This window comes from Planococcus citri, chromosome 1, assembly GCF_950023065.1.
Source record: "Planococcus citri chromosome 1, ihPlaCitr1.1, whole genome shotgun sequence".
Lineage (NCBI taxonomy): Eukaryota > Metazoa > Arthropoda > Insecta > Hemiptera > Pseudococcidae > Planococcus > Planococcus citri.
In genome coordinates, this window is record NC_088677.1 from 38,468,608 (window position 1) to 38,494,158 (window position 25,551).

At 33.1% G+C, this 25,551-nt stretch overlaps 2 protein-coding genes and 1 long non-coding RNA gene across 6 annotated transcripts in view; 2 read left to right on the plus strand and 1 right to left on the minus strand.

The window, feature by feature from the left end:
• Positions 1-1,740: 1,740 nt before the first annotated feature.
• Positions 1,741-3,046, minus strand: LOC135831798 (uncharacterized). Its single transcript, XR_010556227.1, has 2 exons — positions 2,451-3,046; positions 1,741-2,322 (listed from the first exon to the last, which is right to left on the minus strand). It is a non-coding gene; the product is annotated as an uncharacterized LOC135831798 (long non-coding RNA).
• A 3,007-nt stretch (positions 3,047-6,053) lies between these two features.
• Positions 6,054-9,747, plus strand: LOC135831799 (ataxin-10). The gene is made up of 7 exons (XM_065344577.1): positions 6,054-6,643; positions 6,714-6,863; positions 6,940-7,274; positions 7,357-7,565; positions 7,638-7,701; positions 7,775-8,477; positions 8,746-9,747. The coding sequence occupies exons 1-7, from the start codon at positions 6,300-6,302 to the stop codon at positions 8,753-8,755; spliced, it is 1,815 nt and encodes a 604-aa protein (XP_065200649.1). The 5' UTR covers positions 6,054-6,299; the 3' UTR covers positions 8,756-9,747.
• A 240-nt stretch (positions 9,748-9,987) lies between these two features.
• brp (bruchpilot) overlaps positions 9,988-25,551 on the plus strand; it is a 33,961-nt gene continuing 18,397 nt past the window's right edge. For 2 of the 4 annotated variants that reach the window (XM_065344578.1, XM_065344579.1), the window contains exons 1-5: positions 9,988-11,232; positions 15,525-15,674; positions 15,779-15,875; positions 19,347-19,519; positions 23,328-23,600. In XM_065344578.1, the coding sequence (XP_065200650.1) occupies positions 10,435-11,232; positions 15,525-15,674; positions 15,779-15,875; positions 19,347-19,519; positions 23,328-23,600 (1,491 nt within the window). In that variant the 5' untranslated portion in view covers positions 9,988-10,434. Of the gene's footprint in view, positions 11,233-15,524; positions 15,675-15,778; positions 15,876-18,793; positions 18,850-19,346; positions 19,520-23,327; positions 23,601-25,551 lie in introns of all 4 variants that reach the window. The other 2 variants (XM_065344581.1, XM_065344580.1) reach the window with 2 other exon arrangements.

Consider the following 25,551-nt stretch of genomic DNA (forward strand, 5'->3'; position numbering starts at 1 on the left):
TTCGGAAATCAATCATTACTTTAAACGATTATCGGAGCGCGACCAGACAAAAAGAATTCGTGTTTCGAATCAAATCAGAAGACTCACAGAAATGTATGGACCTCGAAGACCATACTTCGTACAAACCGATGGGAAATTAGTACCCGAGTTTGAATATATCTCCTATATCGTCCAGAACCTCGAAGCCGACAAAAACTGGTCACCGGATAGTCCAAACTAAAGGTAAGAGTACAATTTTAGAATTTCTTCGAATTAAAACACCGAAAAGAACGCGAAACTAATAATAAATTTTAAACCATCGAATAAAGTAAAAAACAAACAAAAAATTCGGATTCGTCGCGAAAAATTAGTCCAGAAAATATTTTTCAAAAATTTTTATCGTCAAAAATCGATTTTTAAAAAATAAAACGTCGTTGTTGAATTGGTGTATACCACTATTTAGTTTACTGAAATTTTGAAAAATTTATCACCCCTCCAGCCTATTAAAATGTAATCTCGAAAAAATAAGTTCATCGAACGAGAAAAAATTTCGTCAAAATGCGCAAAAAATCGTCGAAGGATAAAAATCACGCGAAATCACGAAAGTACCTCCGAAAGTTAGGGACAACGATTATCGATTATCGATTATCGACTCGATAGTCGATAAATTTATCGACCACGATACGACGAAAAAATGGACGTTATCGACTCGATAAATTGTCGACTCGATAAATTTGTCGAGGATAAGCCCTACGAAAAATCAACAGCCATACATAGTCGTCGAAATAAAACTGGCAAATTCCAGCAGCCAGAGCACATTCAGCAAATTCGTAGTGGTAGAGGCAATGAATGCCAGTGGTGTCGCCAAAACAAATTCAAAATTCCAAATTGCGCATTCCAAAATTAAGAACACCATCACAGTAAGTGCGAGTAAATTCAAGGGGCAAAAAATCCAAATCCATTATCCGTCAACGTGTATGTCCATCCTTAGTCTAAACCGTCACCAAAGTAGTCAAGGAAAAGTCATTCTTACCTACGATAACAAAACATCGAATTTTTTTAATCAAAAAATAAAAATACAGAATTGAAATTAAAAATTTAAAACACACTTCGGAAAAATAGCATACCTGTTCAGCAAACGCAGGAAGTAAGAAACGAACAAATCGACGAACAAAAATCTATCCAATTTTGAAAAATTCACCGAACACTTGAGACCGAAAGTACCTGTGAAAACAGAAAAATTAAATTACAAATCAAAATTAAAATCAAAAATTTAGTGGATTGAAAATAACGTCACATTTTCAAAATAAGTCAGCAGTATCCATTAAGAAATATGGGGCAAGTGTTCGAAAAAGAGAAATTTTACGTGCAAAAATCCAAATTCAAAATTGATACGACGAAATAGGGAAAATAAAATGAAATATAAAAAATACGACGAAAAGTAATCCGAATTTAAAATTTCACAGATACGTACCACCGAAGATCATCGAAGATACCGAACAGCAAAGCCGAAGAAACCGTTTCCAAAAACACCAACGACAAAGAATAACAATCAACACCGGTCAACGAACGAGCAATTCCATGCGATAAAACACCTACGTAGAACGACAGATTGAAAAATAACGCAACAAAGATGGAAAAAATGAAAAGATAATTACCTGTCATCGAAGTATCCAGCTTCCAACATACTAGCTCGGTAAATCAAAATAAAATTATCGTGTAAAGTCATATTTCATCTGTTCGGATAGTTTTTCCAAAAGCGCCTTCAGCGCAAAAAGTTCTCGTACTACGAAGAATCCAAAATTAAACTCGTCGAATAAAATCAAAATTATAGGAAAACAAATTACCTATTTCGTATTGATGAATCCAAGTAGTAAAAGCATCGAACGATTACGCTGGCAACATGGCCACTCTTTTTCTATCATCCAAATTTGGCGAACGTGTTAAACAAATCATCTCGAACCGAACGGTATCATCGTGGAAATTTATCGAAACAGCCTACGAAGGGCAGAAAAAAATTAATAATGCGAAGACAAATCAGTTTTCAAAAACGGAACTCACCTGTCATGGGTAATTCGCTATCACTGAATAAATACAAAATGCCTCGGGGCAAACTAAACGATATTCTAGTCACAAATTTGGATCTTCATATCTACGAACAAAATTATAAAATAAAAGTAACAACGAAATTTCTTCGAAATTTAATTTATTCATACGCTCATCAAAAATACTTACATCGAAATAAAATCCAAATTTGGAAATGGTGTTGAAATTAAGTACCGGTGAATCACCGAGCAAAAACATGGCGGCCGATTGTTGTATTCTTCGTTCGATCTTCGAAATCTGAAATGTAAATAGAGAAGAAAAATTATTAGTATCTACGAAATAAAATAAAAAGCGTTCAAGCAGTCGAAGCAGTTGTTCGACATTAGTATTTATTAGAAATAAACTAGTAATTATATTGCTCTTACCTTATATTGTTGTTCTTTTTCCTTTGAAATGTAAATGAAGATCGGTGATCGATCATAAAGTAACGGGCTTCTCCCGATAAAAGTATATAAAAACACTACGGTGTTGTTTTAACCGTTTGAAAGTTTTAAACTATTTATATTGTTACGTTTTAATCACGTTTTTAAATTAGTTTTAAGGTCTTAATTAGTTCGTTTTAAACCATTTTTTAATGTAAAGAGAAGTCGAAACACAGAAACAAGCCATTTTGTCAAAAGTAAATATTTTGATCAGCGACAGTGCAGCCAGTCGAACGAAGCCGAAAAAAGCCAGCGTGCTGGAATTTCTTGGGCTTCGTCCGAGGGGCACCGGGCTACCACGAAGTTGTGCTTGTCGATTCGCAGTGTTGCCACACTGTGTTTCGACGGGGCAATGAAGTGGTAACGCCCGGTGCTCCGACTCGATCGGCTAAACTACGCTATTTCTGCTACTCGCAGATTAGCTGTGTCGCCGAGTGTTTATATACTCGGTGGCACAGCATCCAAAGCAGCTATCTACCTACAGCTTCAGTTGTATGATTTGTATGTCTTCGACTTCTCTTAAAATTCATCGAATAAAAAATAAAGATAAATCTTTCTCAGCGAAATGTTACCTATTTCTATAGGCTAAAATATTATATGTAAAATACCTGCGAATTAAATTAATGATTAAAATTCCATCGAAGATAAATTGTATATATAATTTTCACGTGTGATATTATATGTATATTATATTTCATCTCCCACGCAAACCCTGAGTTTTATTTGAGTCTCAAAGGTAAAATGAATAAAATCTGTAGCTCTCTGAGTGCAGTACTGGTGTTTTAAACTACTCTCCGACTGAGCTAATACTGGATGTACACTAGCCTAGCACGCTTAAAACGCTGTCAACCGTACACCAGTGCCTGGTACTTCAGTTACCAAAAATTTTCACCCTGGAGTATCTGGTGCATACTCTCGTCGTGTACTGAGTGTACTGTGGTGTACAGTTGTGAACAGATAACACTTCGACCTATTCGTTCAATACCACCTATAGTAAAAGGCCTGAGCGCTGAATTCTTATCAGCTCTGACGTCACCACAAGTAGATGACTCGATTGTGTTTACCATTTGAATTTTAACGTATGTTTAAATGGCGAATTCGTGAAATTGAGTAAAACTTTCGTTAAAAAAGTTATTTAAATTATGAAATTCAATTATTATTTGTCATAAAATGTGTTCTAGTAATGTAGTACTGATGTTTTCAATCACAGATGGTGTTGGTTTATTTGATTTGTGTACAAAAATGAATTTTTTGCGACTCATTCGTGTTGTGTAATTTGAATGAATAGTGATGTAAACTGTAGATTAAAATGAAAATTAATGTGTACTAGTGTGTTGTACCGGAATGATGTTGTAATGAAATAAGTAGTTAGTGAACAATGCAATCGCATCAAGTTGGAGAAAAATCTACAATACATTTTAATTTTCAAATCTACTTCTTAGACCAGCCATGCTAAAGCTGCTATGATGGATAATGGATATTAAACAAGAAATCATCAGTATCTCAAACCAATTGAAGCAGCTTTAAATTCCAATCCAAAATACTTAGGATGGATTTCAACAGGCATAAATACAATGTTTGCAAAGAATTTCGAATTTTCGAGAGAAATCTCCGTCATGTATGCAATGTTTGGTGATCGTTTTGTATACCTTAGTCTTTGAGTTGGAGATTATGTTCGCGTATATTCGATAATATTTACAATAATTTGTATGTGTTGTACTTCTTTGCTATATTCCTCATTGTCAGCTGTCATCCTCCAGAGTTTTTCTTGATATTCTTTTAGAAATTAGATCATAAACGAGTGTAGTTCTCATCTTTAATGATAAAAACAGTGTTGATTATGAGCTTATATTTACTTATTTTTCCATTCAAATCATTCCCTCTTGATCTCAAATTGATTATTAAGTATCAGAATGTGATTCAAAACGCAAAATAAAATGTTCTCAGTATTTATTTCATTATAGTGCATTAATATTTCATTCATTTCTATAGCGTTATCGGAGTACATACTATCTATTAGTGATGACGTCACAAAACAGCGCTCAGGCCTTTTACTATAGGTGGTATTGATTCGTTTCATTCAGAGCACATTCATTTTCATCATAAGATCATTGATTTAATTGCATTCGAAATGTGTATTAAATGTTCAAGTTGAATCTCCATATGAAATTATCCTTCCAAGAGTCCATTCGGTCTCAGAATTACACGTCTTTTTCAGAGAGCAGTTGACAGTTTTCGTATCAAGTTTTTCCTTGATTGATGATAAAACACACAAACTTGATCAAATAATTCACGATTGAGCATTAAACAAAGTTTTAATTCGAAATCTGTAATGAGATTTACTTGATAACTTGATAAAAGTGATCTGATATGAAAACAAATCATACACTGGATACACTACACCGCCTCACCGATTTCAAAGTCGGTGAGGCGGTGTAGTGTATCCAGTGTATGATTTGTTTTCATATCAGATCACTTTTATCAAGTTATCAAGTAAATCTCATTACAGATTTCGAATTAAAACTTTGTTTAATGCTCAATCGTGAATTATTTGATCAAGTTTGTGTGTTTTATCATCAATCAAGGAAAAACTTGATACGAAAACTGTCAACTGCTCTCTGAAAAAGTGTAATTCTGAGACCGAATGGACTCTTGGAAGGATAATTTCAATATGGAGATTCAACTTGAACATTTAATACACATCGAATGCAATTAAATCAATGATCTTATGATGAAAATGAATGTGCTCTGAATGAAACGAATAGGTCGAAGTGTTATCTGTTCACAACTGTACACCACAGTACACTCAGTACACGACGAGAGTATGCACCAGATACTCCAGGGTGAAAATTTTTGGTAACCTAGTGTAAAAAGTGCATGCGAATCGAATTTACCTACTGTGTTTCCTACGTACCTAAAAAAAAAAGTTGAGAATGTCGCTTGGACGGCTTTTACATAACTACATTCATTTTCAAACTTGAATCAGAATTTCAGAATCAATCAGAATAAGGTACTGTAACCCGGGTATGTCAAACTCCCATTTTGTTCCTCACGAAAAAAAATTGTTATTTTTCGATTCAAGGTTTTTATGACGGAATTTCTGGCATAGAATGAAAATAATCATGAATTAGAGCACATGCTGTGAATTTCACACTATTTCAAACTATTTTTAACCCTAAAATGAAGTGCTGAAAAATGGCTGAAATTCAAAACAAACAAATGTATTTCAATTGATACATGTAGCATACCATTGGAAAGCTCGTTCAATTCTCTTTCAAAGATGTTATTATGAAAAAGTTGTAAAAGTGCACGGTTTTGAAGATATACGCGGTTAAAGTTTGCCGAATTCCCATATACTGCAATGCTAAGTTTGTCAAACCAGGAACAAAATGGCCGTCTGACATACCTGGGTTACAGTTCCCTAATCAGAACCGAGCGGGTGAGCGCTACGTTTTGAAAACACGGTAATTACTGCGAATTACCGACAGAAAATAGTAAACATAGAAGTAAACCAATAATTTTTTCTGTGTGATTTTTTTTTTGTTTTTGTGAAGTCTTCTGATAACAACGATTTTTGATAGCTGCGGAATGACGGAACGAGGCTTCATCATCACTTTAGCTTGATTATCTAAAAAAGTGAGTTACTTGGTAATTATTTTGTTAATTTTTGCGTTTTGAGTACAAAAAATCAACCACTTACATTGTGTGAAATGTTTGGAAGTATCTGAAAATATTAAACGCCCATCGCCCAAGGATTTGAGTAGGGAAGATCTAATTTGTGCGCTCTCAAAGATGGATATTTTATACTCAAAAACGGAGCAATTGATTGCCGAGTTCAAGCGTAATCCTCACACTGATGAAGTAATTATCAGTACGACCGAGCTGTTTCGTGAAATGCGAAATGTGTGTTCTGTTATGTATGCTAACATGGATTATCAATGTGGGATCGTTTACTACGCTGACGGAGCCATTCTTCAGAATGTAATCGACATCATTAGTAATATTCCAATTCTAAACCCACAAACCGAACATCTGGAGAAATGTTTCGCAGTTGGTATGCAACTAATCGGAAATCTAGTCGTTGGTAACATTAAGAATCAAGAAATCATTCTAATGAAGTACTCCTTTTTCTTGAGGTGAGCCGATGGTAATTTTCATTATTGAGATAATATAACTTGTTTCTTATGCAAATTCTTATCATTGCAGGAATATGTTCGCTTATGAAGGAGCTAAAAATTATATTTATATGATCTACTACAACTGCTACTTCGGTTCTCCTCATCTCGAACAATTGATAATTTCTCATACCGAAGCAATGACCGAATTAACAAACAGCAACTTGAATTCTGAGTTTGCGTAAGCTTGTATAATTTCAAAATTCTGTTACGCACATTTCTATCAGCATTTTTTTGCATTTATGTCAATTTTGTAGGGAATTCTTCATTGAACTTTTTCTTGATCGATGCCAGTATTTTGACCATTTCTACGAAAGTGTCGATATTCCGAAAAGACCATGTTTATTGAACATAATCAGACAGAGATACTTGGCCGATAGAGAGAAAAAATTTTCATCCAGTTTTGTTACCTTCCTTCAAAGTAAATTCAAAAGTTATAATCAAGATTCATTGCTGAAATCATTCAAATCGAGAACTCAAACTACAGCAAAAGAAGCAGCTGCTGTTTTAGATTTATTAAGTAATTTTTCCTCCGATGAAAATTATTTAAAGGCTTATCAACAAGATTTCGCTTTGTTTCAACACACAGTTGGTAAATTGAATTTTTATCTTCCAATTGTTATCATTTTGATGATACCTACTGTTACCTTCTACTACATTTTTTTTCTGTTTAGATTTATTCTTGACCATCCACTTCGTGGATATAAAACCCAATAGTGGATTTCATGAAGTCTTCAGTAAATGCGGTACTGATGGATTTAAATTGGGATTAAACAGTTTCTTTGGGAATGTTCAAAAGAATCCGGCTTATTTATTCAAAGTAAATTTAGTTCGATTAATATCAAATTTAGCATGGCATAATCCAAATCTGGATAATAAACAAGTGCGTACTATGTTTCAGTTTTTGTAATGATAAAATCAAGACTCTTGTTTTCATTCTTATCAATTATTTCAGGTTGAAACGAAAAGTCTAATACCGGCGTTAATCGATTGTTGTCGAATCGATGCATGTAATCCTTGTGAGTAGCAGTTTATTTTAATTGTCAAGTTATTGAAAAATGCGTTTTCTTAATGTTTCGATATTTTTTGTAGTCATTTCAGAATGGGCTGTGTTCGCTATTCGTAATTTACGTGAAAACCACATCAACAATCAACGAATCATCGAAGTTTTGCGTCGCCAAGGAACCATCAGCAAACAAATGATGAAGCAGATGAATAAAAATATCGCCACCAGCAATTACAGATTCTGCGTTCCTGGTTATAAAGAAGTCGCCGATAATGGTCTTCCAATCGAATTACTAGACATGTCTCAAAGCGAGAGAAAACGGTACCTGAGAGCCTATTTTTCGAGTGGTGAGCCGGATTTATCACCAAACAATTCGTACAGCAGCGATAGCAGCAGTGGTACCGAGAGTAAAAAAAAAAGCAAAAGTCGCAGAAAGAGACGTAAACCGAAGAGAGAATACCATAAATATTCTTCTTCGTCGTCATCGCCGACTATGTTTGTCAGTGATGTCGAGTACGATGATGATGACGACGAAGATCGAGGAAATGGCAACAATAGTAAAAATTCCGATCAAAGCGCTAGTTCGAATCCGGATGGGAAATGGAGTAATTCTAATGAAGATCCCGCCGCTCATCACAGTTGCGGATATGAAAGTGAAGAAGAGTGCTCTAGCATGTTATCTTCGTTGAATTTGAATACCTCCAATCGTAACAGTAAAAATTCTCGAAACGAGAATGCTTTTTTATATGAAAATTTCGAAAAAGATAAACAACAGCGTCGCTTTACAGAGTGAGTAAAATTTCCCTTTTTGTTATAAGGGAGAAAAAGTGCACTTTCTCTCCCTCATAACGAAACATTTTTTATCCAACCCGGGAGCTAAAGTGATTTTTTACAATTTTGATTTATTTCCCTCGTTTTGCTCGGGCAATAAATCTCAAAATTCGTCAAAAATCATTTTTTTCTCCGTCGGTAGAATAAACTAATAATCTTCATAACTTTTATCTATGTACTCCTATATGGTTCACTTCATTACTTTTTTTTTGTTTATTTATTACAGCCGTTTCTGACCTTAGTGATACTTTGTCGTGTATCAGCGACAGCTAAAAGCTAAAGCTCAATGGAAGATGACGATGTGGTATCAAAACAATTGTTTTTGATGACCAATCTCCTGTGTTTGAAAATTCCAACAGCATGTTAGTGTCAGTGTGCTCGAAGTGTCGAGATAACAAATTTTCGATTAGTTTCTTGTCTTCAAGGTTGCAGATTTTAGCATCTCGAAAATTTCCTGTTTCCTAAAATATTTATTTTGCTGTGTATAAATTTCGAAAAATTAATTTGTAAACATTTTGTATGTAATTTTGAATATTAAGTATTTATTTTGTTAAATTCTGTAAAAAATAATTTCTGTGAATTTTCGTTTGTAACGATCTTTGCTTTTTTTCTAAGCACAATTTTGGTTCATTTATGATATTCACGAAACATTAATAATAATGTATTATATTGTAAAATAATTTAATTTTACAGCTGTTACACTTCAAATCCTCAAAAATTTTATATTATTTTTCCTGGAGCGATTTGTAATTTCTCCAATACCTAAATGTATATAAATTAAATATGGTAATTATCATAAAGTTTTAAAATGCTTGAAAATTATCTTTTAAATCATTTCTTAGATAATGTCAGTTCTTGTAATTCTAAATTAGAATGTTCCGTCGAGGATTGAAATTTTTCAAAGAAACTTAATATCTTTTTTTATTTTGAAAAAAAAAATGCATTTTGTGTATCGCTATCATGTTCTTGGCAAGGTTCAAATTTTTATAGTAGTCTGCGATGATCTAATCAACTCCTAGTGATTTCATTTGAAAAGATTATTCGAGTATATTCAGAATTAATAAATGAAACTCGATTCCGACACATGATTCATTAATAAATGTACCAGTCTTGGCATCCTGCCTTCTTGACTAAAATATTGTAAAGAAACAATCGCAATTTAGCGAATAAACGAAGTATGTATCTGGTGTTACGAAAATGTATTATTAAACATTTTTTGATCCTGGTAGTTCGTCTAGCTCAATTAATATCCATAATGAATAATGATCCTTCGAATATTTTAAAGGGGGGGCAGAGAGATATGCAGTAATTTTTGTCAGTACCGTGAACGGTACGAATTGAAATATATTTCTATAAAAGAGAAGTAACTTTATTCGGCGATGGTAATGGTAACATTGGCATGTGTGACGTCACATCTTTAAAATAAGGGTAGTAGTGAAATGGATGATAGTTTCAGTCGAAAATTATTGTTGAAATGACACTGGTGGTAGTAGGCTCGTTTTAAAGAGTTGGAAGGAAAATTGTAGAAGCAGGCGCAAAAGAAGCAAACTGCACGATTTCATTGATTTGAAGACGGTGGTGTTATTAGAGGCTACTACCACCACAAGCGTGTTGTAACGAGGAAAAAGCACTACCACCGTTGTGAAAGCGTTTGCAATAGTGATTTCCTTTTGACGGAGTTTTAGTTTAGTTTGCGATCAGCTTCGTTGTTATTCGTTCGGTACTTTGCGTTTGTTTGTCGACGGGTGTGTTCGGGAAGGCAGAATAAACTCACACAATAGGTACATAAATGTAAACTGAATAATATCTGGAGACCGGAGAAATACTTGGATTTTTAAACAAAATGAAACCGGATAGACGAATTTAAACCAAACGGTGCTCGAAATTTACGAATCTGCAATCAAAGTTATATACCATGTCGCGCGATATGTACGGACCCGGTTCGTCTTTAGGTAGTGGTATGGGTACCAGATCACCCAGAAGTAATATGAGGATCGGAGAATTGCCCACAGTTGATAGATCGCCATCGAGAAACTATCCAGGTTCTGCAGCCAGACATAGTCCAAATAGACGTAGAGTACGAGGTACTGGCTCGCCTGATCATTACGGGAATTACTATGGCCGAGAAGAAGATTTAGGTAGTCCGATTTTGATAGAGGAACGCGGACGTCCCATGTCCTCCGGAGGCAGTATGCATAGATCCAGAAGTGCAACAAGAGCGATGCCCGAGAGAGGCGGATTAACGACTAGATATCAATCGTTAGATCGCGGTGGAGGTGGCGGTATCCTTAGCGATCACGATAGAGATTTCATTTCTAGAGAAAGATCTTTTGATCGAAGTGGTCGGGAAAGAGTTGCCGATAGAAATCTATATTTAGACGACGAAGATATATACGGTGGCATACATAGCCGATCTATGAGACAATCTCCGACATCGCATTTATATTCTGGCGGCGGCCATCATCTCAGGGACACATCTACTGGCGGCGGTTATTTGGGTGAACTTCAACATCAAAATACCGATTTACATAAAGAACTGACTAATTTGAAACGCGAACTAGAACTGACAAATCAGAAGCTAGGATCTAGCATGCACAGTATAAAAACATTTTGGAGCCCCGAATTGAAAAAGGAACGAGCTTTGAGAAAAGAAGAGTCTGCCAAATATAGTTTGATCAACGATCAGCTCAAATTATTACACGCTGAAAACCAAGTAAGTCTATTTCAATCACATAGGTACATTTATCTACACATTTGCCTACTTATACCTACCTACCTACCTACCTACTTACTATGTACATACTTACGTACCTTGTACTCGTTGCTTGTACACGATGTTACACTGGAGTAATATTGCTTAAAATATCAAGAGTAGGTACCTACCGAAAACACATGCTTCATATACTTAATAACTCGAATTTTTTTGAATTTGTTCATTAACGAGAAATGAAAAAGAGTACGCGCGTTGTATGTAGATTTATCAAAACAAATAGTATTGACATGCCATCGACGCTTTTATGTGTAGGTATGTGTTGTCATTGTTACTACCTGTACCTTTCGTCGATATCAAATTCATACCTAAAATAGATGACGATGACGCTTTCGTCTATTCAGCACATTCGATCGTAATTCCAATTTTTTTTTCAAACTCTCCGCCACGAGTCACGTTTATAATAATCGATACCTATGGAAAAATTGATTTTCGATTGTTACATAGGTACCTACCTACAAAATGATATGTAAATCACGATAAAACTCATTTTAGAGCGGTGGAAGAGAGGGTAGTGTAAGTGAAGGAAGTGAGTATGGGGAATATTTAAATTGAACGAAGATTTTAAATTTGAATTTCGATTCGTTGTCTCGGTATTGTGAAGTTCCAAAAAATTACCATTTTGAATCTTTTGCAGACATTACAAAAGAGAAGCGTACCTACCTATCTGTAAGGTCAATTGGAGTATTGTGAACAGTTTGTCGGCATTTTCATTTCTTGTTCATCTTTTATATACGTATACTATCTCGATTCGATAGTAACTTCTTTTGCCGACTGTATACCTATTCAAATTAGGTATCTAAATATAGAATGTTCGAGCTATCGAATCATGAATTTGGAAAGCATTTTTATGCAAACGAGTTCCAAATAATTGAGTTTTTGCGATTGGCTAAGCTATGTTTACATTTACTATTACATACGTGACAAGAAGTGGGTTATTGGTAAACAAAATTATGTGAATATTATTCTCAGAAATGATGGAGTTTCAAAACATTATTGAAGTTAGCATCTGTAAATTTGATTTTGGGTACGCTTCGAAGGGAAATATGGCGCAAAAATACTCCTACCCAAAAAAATCAAAAAGACTGCTTGAGCACATTTTTGAAAAATTGGAAGGAGGTTTCGGAAAAATGTTGATTTTGAATTAAAGGATAAAGTTGCAGTTTGTTCTGCTAAATTAAAAGTTTCAGGAATCTATGTAAGTATCTTTGATGATCAATTTTTAAAATTGATTAATTGCAGGAAGGGTAATAAATCGAATATGGATGAAAAAATGTACCTACGATTGCAGAATTTAAAGTCATCATTTTCCCAAAAAGGTATACTCGTGCATTCTGCGCCATTTCATTTCTCCAGGTCAATGTTTCATAATAAAAATTGGAATGCACGAATGAGCACTCAAAATTACGTATTACCTACACGTATAATAATTATTTTTCCGTATTATTTCTGTATTAGTAGATTGAATGAAATGTCTATAAAATTGACAACCAATTTTATTATGCGAGTACCTACCTACATTGGTATTTCAGGGTACTTAAAAGTACTTAAAATGATCAATTTCATCGATCCAGTAGGTAATCATGCAACCCATATTGAGTAGGTAGGTACACATAAATCTCAAGGTTTGCATAATCTCCAGACTACTTAGAGACACGGATATAGTTGCGAAAAAAAAATTCATTTTCAATTTATTGGCAAGTTCGCCCGGTTATGAGTGGGATTTGGGCCGAAAACAAAAGTACTTAGGGACAATTTTTTAGTGGACCATGATATGAATATTCATCACAATCATCACCGTCGGTCATATCAGGAAAGAATATAAGCATTTACATTAAAATTTTGAGGACTTGTTCATTCAATATTAGACAGGTATTATTAACGATGGCCGGTGCTATAATTGAGTAACTTTTTTCACTTTTTTTGGGGTATCAAATAGTCTTATTATTTATTCCAATCAGTAAACAGCCGATAAAATGTAAACGCGTTTTATTTGTCAAAGTTTTCCAAATTGAAATGATCACAATTTTTTGAGAACACGTCGTCATCGTATGAAGGAAAAATTGTACTTTTTGAATTCGGGTTTAGTTCCTCCTTCAGATGAAAATTCAGTTTAAGTTTGCAAATTTTTAGATGAAATACGTACCTCTGCTTATCGATAATGACTTAATGACTCAAAGGTGCAGATTTTCCAGCTCAGTTGCGTTGAAACAATATGAACATCAGAAGATGAACATTTTATTGTTTGATGAACGTAGAATTCATCTTACAGTCTGGAGGTCAGGCAATCATTACTACGCAGACATTATAACTTTTGCATAGTTACTGCTTGGAAGGCGTGATTTCAGCTCGAAAAATATTCTTGAAAATGACTAAATTTAAAATTTGGACGCGTAGAATTTTCATGAATAAACAATCAGTTATTACAATCTTTGAATGTTTAACTAGACCGTATAAAGTACATAACTTATATTATGAAGATTAATCTATCTTTATTACAAAACCTCTGGTCTCGCAATATTTTTCTTCAGCAAAAGAGTCATGTTTTTAAAAAAAAAATGAGAAAAAGAAGTAGTGTGAGTAAAAAAGAGGGTAAAAATCAAAGAAAATAGTAATGTTTAATGTAACGATGAAAATAACAAATGAAGAGGAAAAAGTCATTGCTCGAGCGAAACCACAATGAAAATTTTTTACAAAATGCACATGTGATCACGTTGAATAGAAAGTAATAAAAATTCAATGTTCGTTTAAAAAATGCATCAAAAAACGATTTTTCTTGGAACTTCGACACCAGAGTAAAAGAGTATTTGTACTGTGCGCCGTCCTACGAGTATATCCTTTCGTCATTCGATACCCCTATATTTTTTGTCTTTCGCTTAGTTTTTACGCTGCGAGTTCGCATTTACTGTCTGATTTGTAAAACAACGTTTTGTAATGACACGTTTCTTACTTAATTTTTTTTGTTTTTTGTTTTGTTTTTTCGAAATGAAAAAGAAAAATATCAAAAAATGTTCATTCATCTGTCATCACAAAGTGGGACTACGCCCGACATCAGACATGAAAAAAACTGTGTAGGAACCATCGTGGTCATATGATATGACCTACATTTTATGCAGTGTTGCATTTAAACAAACTTCTCTCTTACTTTCTCACCCCTTGTTACGTTCTGTTGGCATTTGATTTTCAAGCGTAGCTGTTCTTTAATTTATTCATTAGGTAAACATTAGTCAAATTATATAATTCGAGACTAGATAATTTGAAAAATGTAATGTTCGGCAACCGATGTTTTTAAAAATCTCAATAAATTAATGGTGTGAAACCGAAGTACCCACTTTTCGGCCGTAATCGATAATTCGGTGAAAACGCTTTTTTCGCAGTGTCTGACACACGTTCCATGGGTTTGCAAAATGCGGCGGGCGATGTATTTCAATTAGAAAACCTGTTGACATTAGTCAGTGGCCAGAACTTGGCTAAACAACTAAACGCAAAATAAAAAAGCACGAAAAATTCAAATTAAATTACTATACTTGTCAACTTTTTTCTCCGTTGCAAACATGCAAACCTTTTTAAAAAGCGCAAATATACAGATTTGCAGCAACCTTCTCAAATTACAATTTTTAAAATAATTTTTCCCAGTTGTATTTTCCCCCGGCCTTTTTAGAAAGAGGGTGTTGATTGGATGAAAATGACAAAACAATTACATTTATTGGCTCAGGTGGCTAGATCTACAGCTACCTACTAAAAACTCGTCGGTGTAAGTTTTCATTTTGGAAAAAAGTGTGCTACCTAGTACCTACCCACTACCTACGCCTTTAATTTATCGACTTGTTAAGGTTGGTAATTATGAAAAAATTTCGCCAAGTTTTAACATGGAATTTAAACAGACCCGTTATACAATATATAACACCCATTTTCCCCTTTTGTTGCGCATCTGCTCGAAAGCTCCGTATTTAATTAAAGTCTAGATTACTACACATACTAAGTGAAAGTTTTCTACGATCATCGTCGTACGTGAATTTGGTATTTTATGAATTAATGAAGCGTAGTATAAAAGATGATACTTTTGCGAAATCATCACGCTCGGCGTAAAGATAATGCAATTTCATTGTTTTGTTCAAGTTCAGCCAACAAAAGAAACCTCTAGATCTAGATGACTGCTTAATACTTAGGCTCCATTTTTTAAGTGAAAAAAAAATTGAAAGATTAACCGTGTTAGGGTAATTTTTGTTTTTCAGAAACAAGCAATGATGGTTCGTCAGCTAGAAGAAGAATTACGACTGCGTTCCAGAGAGTCTGCATTGGGTAACCACAAGCAAATGGAAGCTTTAATTTCAGAAAACGAACATTTAACCCGAGAAGTAGCAATTTTAAGAGAAACTATTAAGGTGAGTTGAGTCGTCATCAAATCTACGCATTGGATATAAGATTACGATTAGGTACGATGATTCGAAATTTCTTCTCAAATCTATTAACACGATTTTATTCGTAGGAACTGGAATTAAGGATAGAAACTCAAAAACAAACATTATTAGCTCGAGACGATAGTATAAAAAAATTATTAGAAATGTTACAAAATAAAGGAATTGGTGAGTACTTCATATTTCATAATACCTATGTACTAAAAAAAAAAAAAAAAATGATTTACAATTTGTGACTGTGATATATCCTGATGGTTGAAACTAAATTTTTTTTATCAAAAATACCTACATAAAATTGGACATTAGTTTATTCAAAATTCTCATTTTAGGAGCAAGGGATGGTCAAAGTTGTATACTTGAGAAATTTGTTTTAATATATCATTAACCACGAATTACTTAATATTGAAGTCGATTTTGAATTATTTTTCGATTATGGATCTTGAGTTTTTTTAGTGAAAATTATTTATTTATCGACTGAAACCTATGGTCACTCAATACCTCTCGGGTGCCGAGAGAGCTCATTAATCAGTTGAAAATACTTACCTAATTGTAAAAATATTCTGAGATTTCAAAATTTAAGCGTCCCTTAGTTTTCACCATAGGATAATGAAAAATCCGTTGTAAAAAATCATGGTTTACCGTAAATGCGTGTTTGAAAAAAAAATCTCAGTTAAAAATGATGAAAAATGATGGTAAGTTGCATACCATATTTGCTGTAAGCAAATACTTGCTGTTATGTTGAATTATTGACAGAGAATATCCCCCCTCACCTCCGCTCTCGGTCTTCTTCCTCCATTTCCTCTTCAGATTTTTTGTTTCATCAAATTCCATTTTAGTTTTTAAAGTGTAAACAACAACAACTTAATCAAAAATAGTCATAAAATTCTCCTTAACTACATATAGGTACCTACTTTGTACTTTACTTCTTACTTACTACAGAATCCCGAATTAAGTTTAGTATTCTCATGAGTACCTAGCTACCTACCTACCTACCTTACTTACACCATTCAGTAATTCAAAACAGTTTTTTTTTGTAGATAAACCAACCAATGTCCAACTCTGTAACTTATTTTTGACGGTGAAATTTCTATTCTTAGCATTGATTTCGTAAATTGTTTGCAATGAAGTGAAGAATTGTTTTGTATAAAGATACGTTTAGAAACCATTGTCTCAAGCCATACCCCCATCTCACCCCTCATAGTAACAAAATTTCATTATTAGGAATGATTATCACAGTTCACAATGATTTTTAAAACAATTTTGTGGCAGACGATACGAAAAACAAGTAATTTTATACGTATAAATAATGAGATAAATTATGCATGTATGTATGTACCTTTTAAAAATTACACTATGCTGTATTTTAATCTTTTTGTACCTAGTGGTTTTCAATTACCTTTGATGTTTTTAATGTTTCGTTTTTTATTTCTATTGAAATGTTTGCTATTCGGTGGATTGCAGATTAAACGACTGAATTTAGGATACCTAATTATGATATCAATATCATATTTCCCTTTTGACTTCAAAGTTCACCGTTAAGTTAAATCCTAGGTTGCTAAAGTGCTCACGACGAGCGTTTCGTTTGCAGTTCTCCGCCCTTTGTGTCTAATGATACAGACACTCAAGCCACACAAGTGTTAATAGGCGGACTATCTCTTTGATAATAATAACCGATTAAAAGCTACGTATTTACAAATCAGGTTATGTCCTTAACAAATAGAAAAATTGAAAATAGGTAATGAGAGATTTTATTGTTTTGTTGTTGTTGTTGTTTTTTTTTTAAATTTAATTTTCAAGATTGAATATCTCAAGCAACAAATTTAGAAATCAAGACATGGTCTGAAAGGAACTTTCTGCAAAAAATACCTACATAAATAATTTAATTTTGATTTTTTTAAAATAAATTTTTCAATTGCCGGGACTTAAGTAGGTAGGTATTGTTTCATATACCTACCTCAATAAGTTCTCGTTTTTTGATATTAATTATTCATTTCAATAAGCATGAGGTTTTGGGACAATTAATGATTTTGTTCTAAGAAAGGAATAAGATTTGATCAAGTTATCTATATTTCAATCCCTCAAAATTACTTATTGTTTACTTCTGAGCCGTTATATTCGGAATCGCTGCAGAAACCTCGGAATTGAGCTCATGTGTAAATGTTTTAATTTACGTATCAGTTTTGTGTTTCCTATTTATAAGTAGGTACCTACAGATTTTGACACCCAAATGTTTCAAAACTCCCTGTCCCTTTCCTATTATAAATTCAAAAAATGACTCTCCACAAGTTGTAAAAAACCGACTCTTTTTCAATTTGACGTGAGAACATTTTTATGAGAGAATAATCAGAAATACATATCCAGCAAAAAGGAATCGGATTTTTAAAACGCTCCTCATAGCTGATAATGCCCAAACCTTGAGATAGGTAGGTATTCATTGAAAATTGCATTCCGAATTCGATCGTATTACCTAATTTTGGAATCATTTTTAGCACAAAAAAATAATATGTGTGTCGGTGTGTCCATTTCTTTAAATTACGGTAAATTCGGTTTCATTCAATTTCTTAATACCCTTCTGACTGTTCCCTTATTATTTTAGATGCTCAAATTTTTATTACACATTTAACCCAAGTCATTAACGAAAGTATGTACTGTATCCATTGATACTGAGAAATAAAATAATGAATTTGAATAACCTCTATAATTATGTTTTTCAGTTTAGTCACATACTTAAGTTTACTTTTTGTTTTTAATTCAAGTATATACCCATTATTATTAATTTTTAAATAAAGGTTGTCCTTTTACTCTAAAAAATTATCCTACCATGTCAACCTATTGGTAACCTTCCATTTCGATTAGGTACCTACTACCTACCTCTGCCTATACAGATAAAGGATTTCATTTTCGAAAAGAAATGATAAATAAAATACCTATCGCAATCACACGTGGCGAAAATAAGAATTGAATGCGATTTTCTATAACACTGATATATTTACTATACCTATTTCTTCTTGGTACTATGATTTTTGAAACTGAAACTTATTGCGAGATAATAAACGTTTTGTAGTATGGCCTATCGTATGTTGTAGGCAAGGAGGAAGAAAGAATGATGTTTCAACAAATGCAAGCAATGGCTCAGAAACAGGTGCTGATGCTTTTTATTTTATTTTTCCTGTAAATGGAAGATTTTTTTGTATTCTTGTCTTTTCACTATCATTAATGAGATATTGCGATCAAAGTTATGTGTGTAATTCGTAAACTCTTACAAATGCGTTTCTGTAATATTTACATCCTGCGTTTTCATTTATTTTCTCCATTTTTGAGTAGGTATAAGTAATACATATGCCCTCTTATTTATTTTTCTAAAATACATAATTTTTTCAATTGCTGAAAAATACGCCGTCGTGTATAATTACGTCCTTAGCTGCTTATTTCAATAGGTATTATAATTATGTAGAATATAAATACATAACATTACGTGTAGGTATATTTACTTAAGCTAATTCGTAATTTCAACTTGAAACATATCCGATGCCCAAAAGTTTCAAAGAAATTAAAAATGAAATTAAGAAAACTTGTCATAGATTAATAGGTAAAGTGTTCATTGTGGCGATAGCGTACTCAAATCAGCGTGTGTTGTAGGTGGTATTGATGGATTTGGAGGTGAACATAAAAAAAGTGATAAATCGTACATTGATAAACAATCCTGGCAAATGACGGATTTTGGGAATAAATCATTGGATCAGGATTGTTTAATAGAGCAATACAAATTAGCATTGAACAATCGTGATAATGAAGTAGAACGCACTAAACGCGTGAGTACTGAAAAATGTTCATATTTTCCGGCCTTTCCAAATAAAATATTTTTTTTTTATCCTTTATGTAGGTATAATTGTGTAGTGCAACTAGATAAACCATAGTAGGTACCTATAATTAAAGCTTAGTACCTATTCGAAAACGGGATAGAAAATCTTCGAGTACAGTATAGCCCAGTGAAATTTATACACACGTATAGGTACAGCGTAATGCAGGCATTTCAAAAATCGATAGTCTATTGTTTAGAAGAGCAGAATCATATTTTTAGTTTTTTGTTTTATTCCTCGAATGTACCGTCTACTCGGACATTATTTGAACTAGATTTTTTCTTCTTCGCTCCTTCATGACTTTAAATTTTCAGAATTAATATCAGCCTATCACTTTTACGTCAAGAACAGGGAGGGGACTTTCTCATTTCTTATTACATAGTACTCTCTAAATTTGAAACAGTCAAATTTCACTACTTAGCAGTCACGGCATTTTGCCTTTTTAAAAGCAATAGTTTTTTACTGGAAAATAGTACCTAAAAAAAATTACTGACTTGGTCAGTAAAATATCATTTTGACTGACCAATTCAGTAGATTTTTCACTGTTTTGCAGTAAAAACCTGCTGATTTTAAAAAGGCAAAATGTCGTGACTGCTAAGCAGTATAAGCAGTGAAATTTGACTGTTTCAAATTTAGAGAGTAGATAATTATCAAAATTTTGAAGTTTCTCTGATCTACCTGTGCCCTTGAAATAAATTGTACCTATACATACAAATACATATATGATTTTTTTCTTCTGTTATTTTCAAATAGCTTTGAAATTTAAAAATTCGGGTCCATCAAATTATTATAGGTACTCGAGTATTTTTCACCTAATTTCATTTCATTATGATTTTGAAAAATTTAGTTGCATTAAACATTTTATAGTAGTAGAGTAATTTTAACATAGCGAGTTTCCTTTGTAGAAGATGAGTCGCAACCAATTAAATTATTTCTAGCATGATTTCAATCATCCTTATCAATTTATTCATTTTCATAAGGAAGAGGAGAGGTGACCACCTATACGGAGTGTCTCGTGAGGAGATGTCACGGCATAAAATAACCTGCGATTACGAATAAAGGAAAAAGTATGACACAAACTAACAGATTGGATTTATTAATAACCTTTCGGAGCATTATCTGTAGATTGAGGATTTTTTGGACTAAATAGATACCTAATATCTATCTAATTCGTTTTTGAATTAGTAAGCAAAAAATACCATGTTAGTAATTCAAGAATTGATTAAATCGTCGAGAAATTAATTAGTAGCTAGAACAATATATCGTCATACAACTTTTGAGAACTGACAACTGACTGCTACATTATTTTCTGCACAGATATACGTACATATTTTATCTATGAGCGAAATTCGTAAAGTTTCATCGTATTGTTTGAAGAAATCATACACAAACTGTCATAAAAGTTTACATTTCTGTTTCCGTTTTATTATCACCGTTAGTATAGGTTTTACAGCTATTTAAACGCGTTCAGTGATTTTATTCACTTTATTAAACCCACTTCCGAAGATATTGCTTCATTAGAAAACAATTTACAGCCTTTAAAGGTGTAAAAAAACGAAAGTCAATAAAGTCCAATGTAGCGTAGCTCCCCCCCCGCCCGAACGTTGCAATTATGCAATAAAGAATACCCTCTCGTATCAGGGTTGCTCATTTCACGTATCACCTTAACAGCTTTGTTCTAAAATGAAAAACGGTATTTTAAAATGAGCACGAGAATGTAAGCTCCATTTATGTGTGTATTAAGAACCATTTTCGAGGTTTCCTAGACATGTAGGTATACTTACCTATATTCGGCTCCATTGTCTGGGAAGGGGAGAAGGAAACGAGCTTCGATCATTTCGATCCTACGAAATGTATCATGGGAGAAAATGTTTATAACGTCTTCGAAATATTTTTTTCATCTTCTTCACGTTTTGTTGTGGCAGATGCAAATGAAGAAAAATTAACACGAATTCAGCTTCGGTAAAACGAGAGCAAAAATTATAATCAAAACTACCTTTTCTCACTAAGGGAATAAAATAAACTGCTTATTATTTCCTCTTTGTTAGTCGCTCGAATGGTCAAAAATATGCGTCTTATTATTCAACTGGCAAAATAAACAATTTCCAATGATTTTGTGTTATCTCCTTTTCTTTGATCGAAAAAAAACTGAAAATTCTTCGAAAATCTCATTATTTTTATAGGTACCTACGTACTAGGTAGTTACTTAAATAATGTACCAAATGTTGGTATTTATTACAGCTGCGGAGATGGTCATTTTTTTGGCGAGCTACATAGCTAGGGGGTCCCATCAAAAGTTGGGGAGCCTATTACTATGGGATTCAAGAAATATTGCTTTTGAAAATTTTAAAGAAGACATGTTCCATTCGAGGTGTCGAATAATTTCTTGTGGTAAGTAAATCAGCAACTCAAACCACACTATATACATATAGTGAATATTGGTATGAAACAAGGATTTTCTCATTTTGCTCCTTGTGTCCATATTTGGAACAAAAATCGAAGAATTTTTAAATTTTAGGCGTGAGTGATCACACATATGTACATATATTAAGGTGCAATACACCGAGTTGAAAGGCAATGAGGACCCATTTATCGCTCCTAACGTCATCGCAGCAATGCTGGTCTTCCACGCATTTACCTACCAATGAATTTTCAGATATCAGAATACTACTAGGTACTAGCATCAGAAATACATACCTACCTAAATATTGGTGAGTGATGACAGAATGTCGTATGTAATGTACATATGTTGTAGGTATGTACCTACGTAAAAAAAGTACATACTTACGATCTGCAAATTCATATGTAGGTACGTATTTCTAAATTGACATAATGTAGGAGTAGTAGGTATTACTACTATTTTAATCCATGAGGCTTTTCAAAAACGACTATCCGCGTTTTCTGGAAGTTTTAAAAATGTCTTCATTCAGATAAAGCGCGTGTCTCATAATTTCATGTCGCTGTAAAAAAAAAATATAAACGAATAAAAAAAATAAAAGATGCGAAGAAGCAGAAGCAGATGTTTAAAATCCACTCCAAATGGGCTCGATGGATTAAAAAAGCCAGCCAGTTTTTTTTTACTCCCCTTACTAAATTGACTAAAAATCAAATTACCACCCACCTTGAACCTATTAACTTTACTAACTGCCTATCTAATTAAGAATATTAGATTAATTTATAGGTACCTACCTACCTACCTACTTACCATGTTGTCGAAATTATGAAAAAGGTTATCAAAATAATAGTTTAGAAACATCGTACCTATACGTAGTATTTTTTTCCTTTTCTCTCTTCAACTCGGCAAATATACCGAAGTATTCATATACGTATATGTACTTAGCTACGTATTTCGATTGTAAATTAAAACAACATGTTAAACTTTGTCGGTCTAACACGTTCAGAATTCATTGTCAATAAACTCAGCTTCTGATGAGATTAGCGAAAACATAGGTACCTTACCTACCACTTTATCTAATTTCAACTCATTGAACTTGAACGTAATTTGCGAAGCTACTGAAAAGGAAACTCGCTATTCTTAGCAGGCTCCAGGCTGCTATAATATTACCTTTTTTCTTATTTTTACCTTGTTTATTTACTTTTTTTACAGTAGAACTTTTTTTTTTTATATTGTGAGTAGGAATGCGTTAATTTTAATTCCTCATACGCTTATCCTCATAATGAAAGAACCTACTACCTACTTACATTATGTACGTGTTAAAGAAAAATATAAAATTTTCTTATTCAATACTGTCGTGTGTAGGAATTGGAAATTGCGAACGAAATGTTAAAAACTTTGCAAAAACAAATTGAAAAGAATATGCGGTATGAAAATTTGATAGATGACTCGGTTTATTTGAGCGATTTCGGTAACGTATCTTTAACTAAAGCCTTAACAGAAGTCTTGGAGGCTAAAGATAGTCAAATCGAAATTTTGGAAAAAAATCTCGCCGTCTTGGATTACGAAATGAAGAATTTAAAATTTGGCCATTATTCTCTCGTAGACTATGATCGTTTTGCAAAAGATAGGCAACAAGTAAGTTTGAATTAATTTGAAGTTTCTTTGAATGCGCGTCTCATGGCATATCGTAGTTTTTAATCTACCTATTTAGATGACGAAATTTTAGCAGGAATCTTTGAATAGATATAATTCGCTTGGCTGAATTGCTGATTCGACATGCTTATTTGTTTTAACTTTGAAACCTGTCATTTGGTACGTTGAAGTAGACATAAAAGATTGTACATACCTGTACCTACCTTTACCTTCCTTGCCCACAGTGTGCTCAGAAATATCGAACACCTTCGAAAAATGTTTGCGTTAAATTTCTCAATTGATCACAGTGATGATACACGTGACAGGTTCTTGGATTTAGATGATAACAGTCCATCAATCATGTATGCACGAAAAAAAAAAATTATGGATAATTTTTACTATTTCACACAGTAACCGGATCCAATTCAAAAATATGTATTGTGATTTTTACTATGAGAATAGTAATTTTTACTATGAGGGCAATAAATTTTTACCTAATTCCAGGTAAAATGGATTTTTTGGCTGAGTAAATATCACTATTATTTTTGAATGGGATCCGGTTACTATAATGAAATAGTAATTTTTATTAAAATTTTTTTCCGTGTGTACATATGTATCTATAGAGCTATATGTACCTAACGAAAATTCGGTACTTACAGTTTTATACGTGAGATGTAAGTTGGTAACACCAATTCAACATTCGCGTTACGCATTTAGTCTAATTTTCACCAAAAAATTTTTTGGGGTGCTCAGAAATATCGAGCATCCCAAACGAAGTTTTACATTAAAAACATAAATTTGGCAACGTGCAATAGGAGCATATGATAGGTGAAAATGTTATCTCCGCCAATCCAACAACCAATCATGTTTTATCATTCTCGTTATTCACTATGTGACCTACTGAAATATTTAATACAATAATTTTTTGGGGGTGCTCGATATTTCTGTGCACGCTGTGCGTACCAACCTACTTATCTAAGTACCCCAAGTAAAAAGTTGATATTTCATCATCGCGAAATTGATTTGTTGCTCTCTTTGCGATGATTTTAATAGCGAAAAAATGTTTGCGCTTAGTGACTTTGGAGTATCAAGATTATTATTGAACTTGCTGTATTTTACTTATAATAAAGGCACCAGCTTTAAAATGCTATTATGTATTTCTTCTGATACACTTATGAGGCTTTTTATGATATGGTACGATGTATGGCGGCGTATTTTAATCGAAGCGACGACCTCAGAATTTAAAATACATGTACTAAATTCTCGAATTCATATTTATCGTTCCAATTTAAAATGAATAAAAATTATATCTTCTTTGCGTTGCGTTATTTGCTCGTAAAATAATGTTATGAAGAGTCTCGTGAAAATTATAGATATCATTATTTGGGTTATTAGCCTTGCTTGAACTGTTAGCAATATTAGTTAATCGTAAAATTTCTCATCTTAGTTGTTTCATTTTCAAATTTTTAGCATATTTCTTTGATCGCATTAACTTACATAGAATAATAAGTACCTATTTTAATACATTTTCCATACTCTCAAGAAGTATTAAATCTCATCTATAAATTAAAGAAAACATTAGAAAAATTCGATGCATAACTTATGAAGTATATTACGTTCTAGGTACCTCTATCTACCTATTGGTAAAATATGTACAAAACTAGAAAAAATTGACCGAGCGTCACATGAAGTTTAAAATAATCTCTCAATCCGCAAAATATTTGATACCTACGTCTAGGTCGCTCGTGAAATATTATGTGAATGTGAATAGAAATTTCTGCTGGGGTTTTTGTGCGGGATAATTTGTAGGTGAGATATCTGTGTGATTCCACTTTCAACACATGATTCATTTGGAATCATTTAGAAGGATTTTCAAATAGGTAAGTACGTATGTACTTACTCTATATGTATGTAATGTACATAATATGACTCAAGTTTTTTCAAAGAAAAATTG